This window comes from Cervus canadensis, chromosome 1 (genome assembly GCF_019320065.1).
Source record: "Cervus canadensis isolate Bull #8, Minnesota chromosome 1, ASM1932006v1, whole genome shotgun sequence".
Taxonomy (NCBI): Eukaryota; Metazoa; Chordata; class Mammalia; order Artiodactyla; family Cervidae; genus Cervus; species Cervus canadensis.
Window position 1 is genome coordinate 54,526,310 of NC_057386.1, and position 14,074 is coordinate 54,540,383.

Genomic DNA, 14,074 nt, shown 5'->3' on the forward strand with positions numbered 1-14,074 from the left:
AGTGCTCCGGCCTGGTGCACTGGGAAGACCCAGAGGAATCGGGTGGAGAGGGAGGTGGGAGGGGGGATCGGGATTGGGAATACATGTAAATCCATGGCTGATTCATATCAATGTATGACAAAACCCACTGGAAAAAAAAAATAATAATAAAAAAAATAAAAAATAAAAATAAATAGCTTGTAATTACAGTTCAGCACAAAAGTTATTTCAACCAGATGGTTTGTAGATTCACATCTGGAATTTTTTGTGTACACAGACACACAGAGAGAAAAAAAAAAAAAAGAAAAACACTCCCAGGAAGGGGAGGGGCATTTCGTATCATTAATTCGGCAACAACAAATACTCTGTACTTTCACAATTATAGATACTAACATATAAAAGTAACTTGGGGTATTTGAGGACCTCACTCATCTCTAGGGGACATAAGGAAAGAGCTCCCTCAGGGCCTTCTCTCAAAACGTGTCTCCCTGCAGCTTTCCGATATTCAAAGAGCTGTCAGGGGAAACCCAGGTCTTCTGCAGCCATTCTAAAAGTTTTCTCAGGGCTAATGACTACACATCATCCTGGATTTGACTTATGTTATCATTCAAGACAGAATTATAAGCCCTACATATATTCAGGAATGTATGAATATAATGTACACATGTATTTATAGCATAGGTCTATACAACATACCACACGAAGGATAGCAGACTAGGAGACTCAGGGTTTAGGTCCAAGTTTGACCTTACTGTGTGAACTCTTAGGATCTCAACTTACTCATCTACAAAACGGTTACAATCGATAGTTCTGACAGTATATATCCTAAGGAGTTTTAGGTTTGCTGTTTTAATTGAGCTCCAAGCCTCCATCTTTTAAGTAAGACAGTAATATTAAAAAAAAAAATCCATTACAAGTATTGAGATTCTACATAAGAACTCATTTGAAAAATGAGTCTTTTTCACCAAAAGATGTTTAATGATTCTTGCTGACTTTCCTCCTAAGTGTATTACCTAACAATATTAACAATGTTGGGTAAGGATAAGTCCCTTTTATTATTCAGTTGGTACTTAATGCCCAGAGCATTTAAAATGACTTCCTCCCAACTCCATTTCTTCTCCCACCCTCATTTCCCAGCTCCAGGTTTAAATCATTAAACCGAGAGAAAATCTTTAGCACTGCAAGTCAATGGCTCATTCCTTCCAGAAACTCTCCTTACTATAAAATGAAATGAGATCAGAAGCATAATCGGTCTGGAGGCTGATGGATGTCTCTTTCGACACAGATTCTGGATGCCCCTCTATTCTCTGTTCATTGGCCCCTCTTACACCCTCTCTCTGGCCAGCATAACCCAGGCTAGGCAAATCCCTGATGGGAGCCAGCCACTTTACTTAAGAAAAATGTGAGCTGTTGAAAAGAAGCCCGTTTGCAACAACATCTCAAAGCCCTGCCTCTGCTAGCTGAGCGTGTGGGGGAAGGGCCTATAAAGCAGTATGGACCGGGTGGGAGCCATGTTTAATGCAGACATGCCCCCTAAGTCTCTGTGGCTCCTGGGGTGCACAGCGGTGAAGCTCAGCTGTATCAACAGAGCCCCGGGACCCGCGTGTCGGGCGACCTGCCTCTGCAGGGACAGTGGAATGTGGGGCAAAGGGGCCTGGGTGTGGAACTGGAAGACAAAGGTGTGAGCCTCAGCTCCAGGACAGGGGCTTCATTTCTCTGAACCGCTATTTTCCTAACTATAAAATACCCACTGGAGCTGCCTTACAGGCAAGTTGCATGCTTTACACAAAACAGGGTCTGAAAGGCATTTTGTAAATTAGAAAGCATCATCAAGATAAAAGCTGTATCCAGTGGCCTGTGAGATAGTCGTCTAAATGTGATCTATAAGAACTCCCCAAAGCTTGCTTAAATCACTTCCTATGACATGCATATAAAAGATTAGTGAATTATCAAATAAATGAAGTGTTTCACTATGTTCCCATAATTTTTCAGAGTCTTAATTATAAAAACCACTGTCTGATATTCCATAAAGGACTAAATATAAAATGACAAAGATCTAATTACATATGAAAAATTATACATATTATAAAATCTAATTACATATGATTAAAAAATAGGACTAGATTATTCTTAAAGAACTACTATAGCGGCAATCAATTTTGCAAACGTATACAGTTATATCCAAAAGTTTTACAAAAAGAGCTTAAATCTAGAGTCTCCATTTCACAACTTCACTAACTAGTGTATGTTTTACTCCTCGTTTAGATGTTGTGTCTCAGCGTTATCTGCATAGATGGAGACGCTGGAAGACCATGGAGCGCAGCTTCCCACAGAAACTCATCAGTTCCTCTGGTTGGGAGGCTCTCTGGAACAATCCTCTTCATTCTCCTCTGAGCAGGACAAGTTCAGTGCGCTCATCACGGGGTGCATCCAGGATGTAGTCTGTGTTACGTGACTTGGGAAGAAGAACAAGAAGAGATGCAATCATGATTGGAGAGACGATCCTTCTACCCACTATGCAAGCAGTGATACTGGTGACACTGTTTCCACCCTACTGCAGTCCCCTGAATTACAAAGCAGTTGGAATAGGATCCAGTAGTTTTTGAAAGTCTTAGATATGTTTTGTAGGTTCAACAAAACCCATTTCTTTATTTTTGGTAAAAAAAAACAAAAAACAAAAAACAAGGCAGGAGAAATGCATCATCTTCGAATACTCACTCTTTCTCACCCATCGGCAAGTCCTGTGACTGTCATGCTGTAACATCTCTAGAATCTTTTCCTTCTTCTCCTTTTCCAACGCTATAGACTGGGGTCACTGAAACAGCTTGTTTCTCTGCCTCTGTTTGAGTTTTTTAATTCATTCCCCACTCTAGCCAAGAGATCTTTCTAAATGATAAATCATACACTGTTGCTCACCTGCTAAAAATTCAGTGCCAACTAATGCTTTCTGGATTAAATACACACTGCACAGTATAAAATACCTTGCTTTTTACCTGCCTCAACAATACTTTCTTCTCTGCTACAATACTCCTCTTTCCCATCTTGTTTATCCAGCTAACTCTAATTCTAAAGAATCAAATACCCCTCAAGAATCCTCCAATCTGTGCCAATGGCCTTATCTCTCACACTATATTACAAGTGACTATTTATTCTTAGTCCTTCTCACTAAGGACTTAGTCTTTAGTCCTGCATGTAAAGCTCATCGAGGGCAGGAACTGGGTTTCCTAACTTTGAATCTATGGTACCTAACATTTTCACAACAAATAACTAGGCATTTCAGGGAAGAACACAAGCAGAGGTAAGGAAGGGTGTACAAAGACATGGGGCATTTTCAGGGGATGGTCAAACATCACTGCACGTACCCCTACTGAGGGATGGTGTTTCTCAGAACTAGTATCCAATCCCAGCCTTTAGCTGGATGTCTCGCCTAAATCCACCTCTATCTGACCAGCTCCTTGGTCCTCGAGAGATAGCTTTTGGAACAGGCTGACTTGTTTCTTCCCCTTAGATCCTCATTCTAGCCCTGGTTTACCCTGCTGCACTATCCATCCTAGATCAACTTCCTGTGTCCCATCCTACCTAAACTCAACCTCAGAGCAGCATCGTGTCTTAGACCAAGCGCACCTGATGGCTGACACTTATGAAGATCAAATAAGACTGTGGATCTGAAAGAATTTCCTACTTCCTAAAATATTACAGCATAACATTTCCAAAGTGTCTAACAAGGGTTTTTAAATACACATTATATTATAGAGCTTCTCCATCTTTGGCTGCAAAGAATATAATCAATCTGATTTCAGTATTGGCCATCTGGTGATGTCCATGTGTAGAGTCATCTCTTACACTGTTGGAAGAGGATGTTGGCTATGACCAGTGCAAAGCTCTGTACAGTCAGCAAAAGCTCTATATATTCAGTAAGCTCTATACAGTCTATAGAGAAGACTGTATACAGTCAGCAAAAATAAGAAGCTCTATACAGTCAGCAAAAACAAGATCTGGAGCTGACTATGGCTCAGATCATGAACTCATTATTGCAAAATTCAGACTTTAATTGAAGAAAGTAGGGAAAACGACTAGACCATTCAGGTATGATCTAAATAAAATCCCTTATGATTATACAGTGGAAGTGACAAATAGATTCAAGGGATTTAAATCTGATATACAGAGTGCCTGAAGAACTATGGACAAAGGTGCATAACACTGTACAGTAGGCGGTGATCAAAACTATCCCAAAGAAGAAGAAATGCAAAAAGGCAAAATGGCTGTCTTAGGAGGCCTTACAAATAGCTGAGAAAAGAAGAGAAGCGAAAGGCAAAGGAGAAAAGGAAGATATACCCATTTGAATGCAGAGTTCCAAAGAATAGCCAGGAGAGATAAGAAAGGTTTCCTCAGTGATCAATGCAAAGAAATAGAGGAAAACAATACAATGGGAAAGACTACAGATCTCCTCAAGAAAATTAGAGATACCAGGGGAACATTTCATGCAAAGACGGGCTCAGTAAAGGACAAAAATGGTGTGGACCTAACAGAAGCAGAAGATATTAAGAAGAGGTGGCAAGAATACACAGAAGAACTATACAGATAAGATCTTCAAAACCCAGATAACCACGATGGTGTGATCACTCACGTAGAGCCAGATATCCTGGAAAGCGAAGTCAAGTGGGCCTTAGGAAGCATCACTATGACCAAAGTTAGTGGAGGTGATGGAATTCCAGTTGAGCTATTTCAAATCCTAAAAGATGATGCTGTGAAAGTGCTGCACTCAATATGCCAGGAGATTTGGAAAACTCATCAGTGGCCACAGGACTGGAAAAGGTTAGTTTTCATTCCAATCCCAAAGAAAGGCAATACCAAAGAATGTTCAAACTACTGCACAATTGTACTCATCTCACATGCTAGCAAAGTAATGCTCAACATTCTCCAAGTCAGGCTTCAACAGTATATGAACCAAGAACTTCTAGATGTTCAAGTTGGATTTAGATAAGGCAGAGGAGCCAGAGATCACATTGCCAAAATCTGCTGGATCACAGAAAAAGCAAAAGAGTTCCAGAAAAACATCTACTTCTGCTTCACTGGCTACACTAAAGCCTTTGACTGTGTAAATCACAAACTGTGGAAAATTATTCAAGAGATGGACTACCAGAACATCTTACCTGCCTCCTGAGAAATCTGTATGCAAGTCAAGAAACAACAGTTAGAACTGGACAGGGAACAACAGACTGGTTCCAAACAGGCTGTATATTGTCACCCTGCTTATTTAACTTATATGCAGAGTACATTATGCAAAATGCTAGACTGAATAAAGCACAAGCTGGAATCAAGGTTTCAGAGAGAAATATTAATAACCTCAGATAGGCAAATGACACCACCCTTAAGGCAGAAAGCAAAGAGGCACTAAAGGGCCTCTTGATGAAAGTGAAAGAGGAGAGTGAGAAAGTTGGCTTAAAACTCAACATTCAGAAAACTAAGATCATGGCATCCAGTCCTATCAGTTTGTGGCAAATAGATGGGGAAACAATGGAAACAGTAACAGACTTTATTTTTGGGGGCTCCAAAATCACTGCAGATGATGACTGCAGCCATGAAATTAAAAGTCTCCTTGGAAGAAAAGCTATGACCAACCTAGACAGCATATTAAAAAAGCAGAGACAATACTTTGCTGACAATGGTCTGTCTAGTCAAATCTATGGTTTTTCCAGCAGTCATGCATGGATGTGAGAGTTGGACCTGAAAGAAAGCTGAGTAGTGAAGAACTGATGCTTCCAAACTGTGGTGCTGGAGAAGACTTGAGAGTCCTTTGGACTGCAAGGAGATCAAACCAGTCAATCCTAAAGGAAATAAATTCTGACTATTCAGTGGAAAGACTGATGCTGAAGCTGAAACTCCAATACTTTGGCCACCTGATGTGAAGAACTGACTGGAAATGACCCTTAGCTGGGCAAGAGTGAAGGCAGGAGGAGAAGGGGATGACAGAGGATGAGATGGTTGGATGATATCACCAACTCAATGGACATGAGTTTCAGCGAGTTCTGGGAGTCAGTGATGGCCAGGGAAGCCTGGGGTCCATGAGGTCGCAAAGAGTTGGACACGACTGAGCAACTGACGAGTCTGTAATAATACTTAAACTACCATGCCCTGTTAGCACACATGGGACGAGGGCACCATTGAGCGCAGTTTGGACTTGATTGCAAACAGGCACTTACTATATTGGCTGTTGATGACAATAACTGAAATGATGGACTTAATACCAATGGTCAGGCTCACTGTTATTACTGGATTTGTTTTGTTTTCAATCCTGTACTCTAAATTCCATCTATATCCCCCAATAGAAATTGTTCAACTCCTCTGTTTAGATGTTGAAAATGCAGCTTTCTATGGAAGAAGATCACTTATAGTTTCATGATAGAGTAAAAGTACTTAAATTGTTTAAGAATTAAGGTGGAGGTGACAAGGCCAGATATTTTCACAGTTCTAAAACCTCAGAGTGTGGCTAAGTGACACAAAGAAATATTATTCTCTTGACAATAATCCATATTACGATGAACTCTTTAAAATGGTTTAGCACAGTTTCTTATTATGGAGGCTAAACTTACAAAGCATGTGATTTTGCACAGGTTAACTTCATTTCAAGGGTTTTTTAAAGCTGGAAAGCTGCCTAAATTGAAAGTGATTTTGAGGAATTACCAGTGAGTGTTAACACAGAGGGCTAGAATACTACTGCAAGGGGAAATGAGGACACATCATCCTGTACAAAGTACCCATTTAAAACTGAAAGGAAAAGTTTGATGGGATAGTTTTGCTAATTTTAATATCTTAGTGTATTTACTTTACTGTTTATCAGCACATTTGTAATAGGTTAGTCCAAAGAAGAGACTTTATAAATTACTGTGAATCCTTCCTCTCCTACAATGTCTCCTAACTGGGGAGGCTGGAGAGGAAGGAAACCAGGCACACTCACTGGAGGGGTGAGTGCAGGTGCAAGCTTTCTTAGATGACTTAAAAAATTCTCACGCTTGAAATATTATTGCATGGACATGCATATACATGGACATTCTGCTGAACTGATAACATAAAATAAGCAAAAGTAAAATGTTCAAGAAGATGTAGTTATAGACTCTGAACAATCAGTATTAGAAAGTTCCACCAGAAAGTCATCCTTGATAGTAAGCTTTATTAGGCACTTTATATCAACAAATCAATACCTGATCTTTCTCCAAATACAAAATAATGCCATAAAACATTGCTTACCTTATGTTCACAATATACTCCTCTGTACACAACTGGGAAACACACCCTTAGCACCAAACATGCACATACAAGAGAAAAAATGAAACTGAAGCCACAGAGGGTTAGTTTCCATGCTTCAGGTACACATTTCACACCTGGCTGTTTTGTAAAAACATCCAGAACCAACGCTTCTAAAATGCAAAAAGTGCCTGGCAAAAAGTAAGTATTCAATAAAGATCATGGTTGTTGTTTGTTTTTTTCTTTTTTTTTTTAAAATTTTTAATAATTAGGGCTTTCTGAATAAATACTGTAAGAAAAACTTGGAATTCTTCCTGTGATGCTGGAATGGGGCCATTTGTGTGTGTGCCATTCAATTTTATGTCCTAGTGAGCATGGTGACTAAAGAGCTTTGACATAATCAGTATGATGAGATAATCCCAGATTTACAGGCTAGGCGAACATTCTCGTATTAGAAATATTTCCTCTCTGATTTGTGTGCTTGGTAATTCAACTGAGAAGAGAGGGAATAAATCAGCCCTGTTGACTCTGTTTAATTAATAAAGACTCCACAGTTCACAAAGTGAGATGCTGCTACTTACTATGGAAAATTTAGAGGTCTGGAAAATAAATGAGGCTGACTATGAAACACGAAAATCTTCCATTTGAACATATAGTACCTCTGGCAACTCTTCCTGCAGAGAGTGCATCTGACCTGATTTGGGGAGCAATCAACAGCAGTTCAGATATATCTGAAAATCTAAAAAGCCTAACACTACTTGCCTCTGAATGATTGCCAAACCTACTGTTAAAAACAGTAATATTTGAGCCAGGAAGATGACAGCGTTGTATGTTTTCTTTTACAATATTAGAATTTGAAAGACATATTTTAGAGCTTATTAAAAAACCCCTAAGAGAACATGTTTTATTTTACTGGCAAAGAAATACAAGTCAATTATTTAAATCCCATTATAATTACCCTCCTTATGTTTCTTACCTCCTAGCATGCAAAATGCTTTCTTTCAAAATAAAAATTTAGGAGAGCTTATTAAGAGAAAAGTGGTTTAAAGATAAAAAAGTGCACTAGTTTTGTAGAAATTCATTTTTATAATAGTCTGTGATGACGAAAGAGGTTCTTTTGTTAATCTTTCATTGTAAATGATACTATTTATATGTCATTGGGAGTTTAACAACATTGCATGCATTATTTTATCTATTTAAGATAAATCTGAAGAACAATAAGTCAAAATAACTATGATTTTTTTATGAAGGGAAGAGTAATATTTTGTATATAATATTTGTATGAATCAGAAAATAAAGACAAATAAGTATGTTAATCCAAAAAGTTTCTGGCACCAGTACCTTGGAATCACTGAGAAATTTTAAGAGCTGGCCATAAACTGTAAGTAGTAATGAAAATTTTAAACAGTTAATAAAAAACATTCCCAATTGAAAACAAATCAAAAGGCAAGAATAAAAAGTGAACCATGTCAATAGACATAAAAAAGTCACCAAACCTTGGTGACGCAGTATGTAATATTGTCAGACACTGTTTATGAGAATGACTACATATTAGTAATAGAAAGTATCCATTCCAAAACATGTTAAAGAGAAAATTGCAAGCAGCTTGTTCCCACTGATATAAAGAGTTCCCTCTTACATAATTTGGAAATATACCCCTAAAATCAAAATGAAAATTTCTCATTAATGAACTCTGTAAATATCACAGAATACTTTGAGAATTTTGCAAATAGGCATTTGGAAATCCGGTGAGCCTCTGATCAAATATTAGCAGGATCCCAAACCTCTATGGTTCTGAAGACAAGTTTTATTTCTATTGTATATTTATGGCATTCTCTATAAAAAAATACATACGATATATTTTAAAATTTAAAAATCCAATTAATTAAAAGATCTTTAGGCCTATTTATTACATTATGTACAAGAATCTAAAGCTACAGTAATATATTACTTATCGAATTATTATTGGAATATTGGAAAAAATTATTATTGGAATATTGGAAAAAATTACTATGCCACTAGACTTATAAAAAATGAATACTGAAAAGCCCTGGAAAAGTATGAATTATATTTTTTCAAGTAATACACACAGGCTTAGATTGCTGTCAATTATTGTATAGCCAAAAACATCCCAAGTCTAAAGCTACAATGAATTTTTCAAAAAGAAGCTGTTTTATGGTCTCAGATGACGGGTTTGGGTAACTTTCAAAAACTGATATAGTTTTTGATGATTATAGGATAAAAAATTTCAGAAGATCTCTAAGAACACGTCCAACTGATACTAGTACCTAGACACTGAACTATTAGATACTAATAAGCAATTTTATAGACTGTTATAGTTGGTGTAACTGTACATTCTAACGTACCCTTTGGCGTGTCTGCCAAAGTTTATGTGCTCCGTTCCACACTGCAGAGTTGTCACCAGGAGGCAGCTCCCAGGCAGAGACTGCATTTCTCAGCTCCCCTTACATCCTTATGTGAGCTAGTGTTACTCTAAAGGACTACAAGAGAATATTTCAAGATGAGGCCGTGACTATTATTTTCCCAGTAAATATATGTACAAATTTTTATAAAGCAAAGACCTTGTCTTTCTAAAATACAAAATCCAGGCAATAAATACATATTTTCAGGCTACTCTACATATGTCAGTAATTAAAAGACTTTGTCAGACTATAGATTAATGGAAACTAAATTTAATTAGAAATAAGTTTGCAAGACCATTGCCAAAGTTTCCATATTAAATTCCGACTTATGAGTAGAAGTAGATGAAATATAGAAGTTATTTTAATTTTTAATGTTATTATAATAAAATGGTAAGAATTATAATACAAGTTGTAAGGCTTTCATTTAATTTATCCAATAAAATATGTTTAATAAACTTGACTAAATGTATTAATTACCAAATTCCAAATCCTAAACAAAACTAAAATCATTTGAAATATATAGTTTCAACTAATTTTATACTAATCCTAATATTATTTTCCTATCATAGTTAAGCTGACTACACTAAAAGATAAAGATATAAATACACATATTATGTTAGAGAAGAACAGCATCACAAAACTGGAGACTTTGAGGGGTCCCATATGAGACCATCTTTAAACTCCTGAGGTATTTTATCAGTGTTACGGACTCCATAATCCTAAGTGCAAAAGGTACTTGAGAGTGAGTGCTATAAGACAGAAACCTTCAATTACAGTAAAAAATTATGGGATAAAAACCAAATATGCCACCAGCCCTTACAGTTTTCTCATGAACTTTACATACTGATGGTTTCTAATGGTACCACCTCGGCTTTGTGAATAAACCGGCTTAACTGATTTTTAGAATCTTGTTTTATGCTTATATTTTATATATATCTTATATATCCTGATTTATATATTTACATATTTACATTTTATATATGGGCTTCCCCGGTGGTGCTAGTGGTAAAGAACCTGCCTGGCAATGCAGGAGACATGAGTCATGGGTTTGATCCCTGGGTCAGGAAGATCCCCTGGAGGAGGGCATGGCAACCCACTTCAGTATTCTTACCTGGAGAATCCCATGGTCAGAGGAGCCGGGTGGGATATATATTTATATTGTAAAGGAGAGATAGTTACATTTATTATCCTCATTTTATATCTGAGGAAGCTAAAATATATGAGAGGTGAAATAAATTACCCCAGGTAATAAAACTAGTAAATGTTAAAGCCAGGATCTGGATCCAAATCTGACTCCTGAGAATTTTACCACTGGGTTATATTCCTTTCTGAGGCTCTATTATATGGGTTGGTTTCAACAACAATATATATGGAGGCTCTGGGATGGATTGAGACCACTTGAAAAGAGCTCTTTAGCTTTACAAGATGCAATGTATTGATTGATTGGAGAAGGAAATGGCAACTCACTCCAGTATTCTTGTCTGGAGAATTCCATGGACAGAAGAGCCTGATGGGCTACAGTCCATGGGGTCATGACTTGAGTGTACTTCATATGACTGATTAATTCAATGATCACAGACTATATCTCGGAAGCATTTTAAAAGCTTAAAATTTTATACAAAATTCATAAAAACTTCATTCAGTATAAATAAAAATTATGTGTGATGCCTGCTTCCCAAGCAGACTTAAAACTTTTCATATCATGTGGCAACTGAAAAAACTGAAGCTAAGAGTCCCAGTGCCCTGTCCAAGGTCACACAGTAGCAGAGTAGACCACGCAGACCTGGCCTGAAATTGTGTATTGCCCAGGCAGCAAGTGGATGACGACAGAGGATGAGATGGTTGGATGGCATCACTCGCTCAATGGACATGAGTTTGAGCAAGGTCCGGGAGATGGTGAAGGACAGGGAAGCCCAGCATGCTGCAGTCCATGGGACCACAAAGAGTCGGACGTGACTGAGCAATGGAAAAAGAGGCACTAACTGGATTACTTGTATGTCCCAGGCAAACTTTCTTAAACTCTGAGTCTTGGTTTCCCAATCTAGAAAACATAAGAACTGTCTTAACAGTGTTAGTAAATATAAAGAAAACATATAAATTCCCTAGTTTCATGCCTGACACATAATAGGTCTATCATAAGCATCACCCTCGCCCCTCCACTTTTAACTTTCTGTATTAGTTTTCTCTGGTTTCTCTCCCAGTAACACATGGCTGCAAACAGAGTGCTTAAAAAATGCTGATTTACTGACTAATGGTTCTGTAGCTCAGAAGTCCAACATGGTTCTTACCGTGCTCAAGTCAAGGTGTTGGCAAGGCTAAATTTCTTTCTGGAGGCTTTAGGACAGAATCCATCTCCTTTCCTTTCCAGCTTTTAAAGGCCACCCACATTCCATGACTTTCAGCCTCCATCTTCAAAGTCAGCCACGCAATATATCTCTGATCCTCTTCCGTTGTCATCTTTCCTTTGACTCTTTCCTTCGACCTCTCTTTTCCACTGTTGAGGACTCATGTGATTAGTTTGGTCACACATGGATAACCCAGGATAACCTCCTTATTTTAAAGTTGGCTGATTAGCAACCCTAATTCCACCTACAGCTTTAACGCCCCTTTACCATGGAACCTAATATACTCAAACTTTCTGGGGATTAGCTCATTAATATTACTGGGGAGCTAATATTCCACTTTCCACACCCCCGTGCCCCATCAGCTACTTCTCCCACTGCAGACTATGTCTTAAGGGAAGGGGCACTGGGTATGTATTAATTCTTGCAATTTGCATTAAACTTGTTAAATATACAGCAAGAAAGATTATATGCTATATTGTACTGGAGATTATTGGCTGAAGAAAAAGGTACTAGAGATCTATGGAAAGTAATTTAAGGGAGAAGCCACTGTTATGGGATGAATTGGGTCCTCCGCTCCTCCCAGCTCTATGCTGCAGCCCTAAACCCTAATGTGGCTCTGGTGGAGAATGTGGCCTTTGTGGAGATGATTAAGATTAGGTGAGATCATGGAGGTAAGACCCTGATCCAGTGAGATTAGTGTCCTTGTAAGAATAGGAAGACACTCTAGATCTTTCTTTCCATGAACAGAGAAGAGGCCTTGTGAGGACACAGCGAGAAGGCAGTTGTCTACACCCAGAAGAGGGGCCTTGCAAGATGTGAATCCTGATGGCATCTTGATCTTGGCCTTCTAGCCTCCAGAACTGTGAGAAAAAAGTCCTCACCCAGTTTAAGCCACCCAGTCTGTGGTATTTTGTTATGGAAGCCCTAGCAGACTAATACAGCGACCAAATTTGGAAGGGAAGGGAAAGTGACAAAAAAGTTAGTATTTATTGAGCAATTTAAATAAAGGGTCTTGGAGGCAGAAAAAATTTGGCTAAATGAAAATATTTAATATAACCCTATAAATACCATAAATAATATAAACAAATAAGACTCATTCACTAATCAAGATATTCATGGTTAAATCAATACTGAATGAGAAAAGCAACTTGTAAGATGATACATACAAAAAAATATGTAGGGTAAACTGTCCCTCTTGTACATTTAAAATACTGATATATACTAGTATGTCCTCTGCACATAAAAAGTATTACAAATATTTTAAGAATACATCTTAAATTCATAACAGCAATTGTCTTCAGGAATGGGATACGACAGAGAATGGAGAACAAAGCGGATTTCAGTTTGATCTAAAATGTCTTTTTAATTAAAAAATACTAAAAGAAAATATAATAAAATGTTAGTGGGTACTGGATAATAGTTTATTATTTTTCATACTGTTCTGTATTTTTAGAACTTTCAAAATTAAAAACAATTAAACAAAATATAAATCAAGAAAAAAGTATAACCCTAGAAAGGTAATGAATTTCCAAAGTACTTCACACAATCTCTAAAGATTTTTTTTTATATCTTTCTGATAAAATGCTAAAAAAACATGCTTCCTGCCTCAGTCATACCTGTCATTGGTTAAATGGGGGGAAAAAAAGAGTTTGATGTTGTCTGCTTGGATCTGGATGCTTTATTCATTTCAGTGGGCTCCGGCATCCTGAGCAACCTTGGACAGCTGGCTGGCCTCCTGTCTGAATGACAGGTGCTCATCCCGTGCTGCATGCGGCTGCGCCCCATGCCATATTTATAGAACATCCAGGGCAGCGTCTCGGGCTCCTGAGCACTGCCGTCTCTCTGCCGCTGTCACACGGCTCTGGCTGGCTGGGGAGGGGCATGGGGGTAGGTTTGGGCTGTTGGTTTCTATTTGCAACTGTGCAGATGCTCCCATTTAAAACTCCTCCACTGGCAAATAGCAGTAGAATAATATAGGGGAAGGTAGGGGAAACCAACATCTGTTATGCACTCACCTTGTGGTAGGTGAGTTAGTTTATGCAACTCTCAAAACTGGATAAACTGCTATCTTTGTTTTTCGAT

The 14,074-nt window shown here is 38.0% G+C and overlaps 1 protein-coding gene across 6 annotated transcripts in view; it reads right to left on the bottom strand.

Annotated features, from left to right (window-relative positions):
* Window positions 1-291: 291 nt before the first annotated feature.
* Window positions 292-14,074, bottom strand: part of STXBP4 (syntaxin binding protein 4) — a 92,068-nt gene continuing 78,285 nt past the window's right edge. For 2 of the 6 annotated variants that reach the window (XM_043483670.1, XM_043483711.1), the window contains exon 7: window positions 11,936-12,141. In XM_043483670.1, coding sequence (XP_043339605.1) covers window positions 11,946-12,141 — 196 coding nt within the window. In that variant the 3' untranslated portion in view covers window positions 11,936-11,945. Of the gene's footprint in view, window positions 2,435-11,935; window positions 12,142-12,964; window positions 13,862-14,074 lie in introns of those variants that run through there. The other 4 variants (XM_043483680.1, XM_043483703.1, XM_043483696.1 and 1 more) reach the window with 4 other exon arrangements.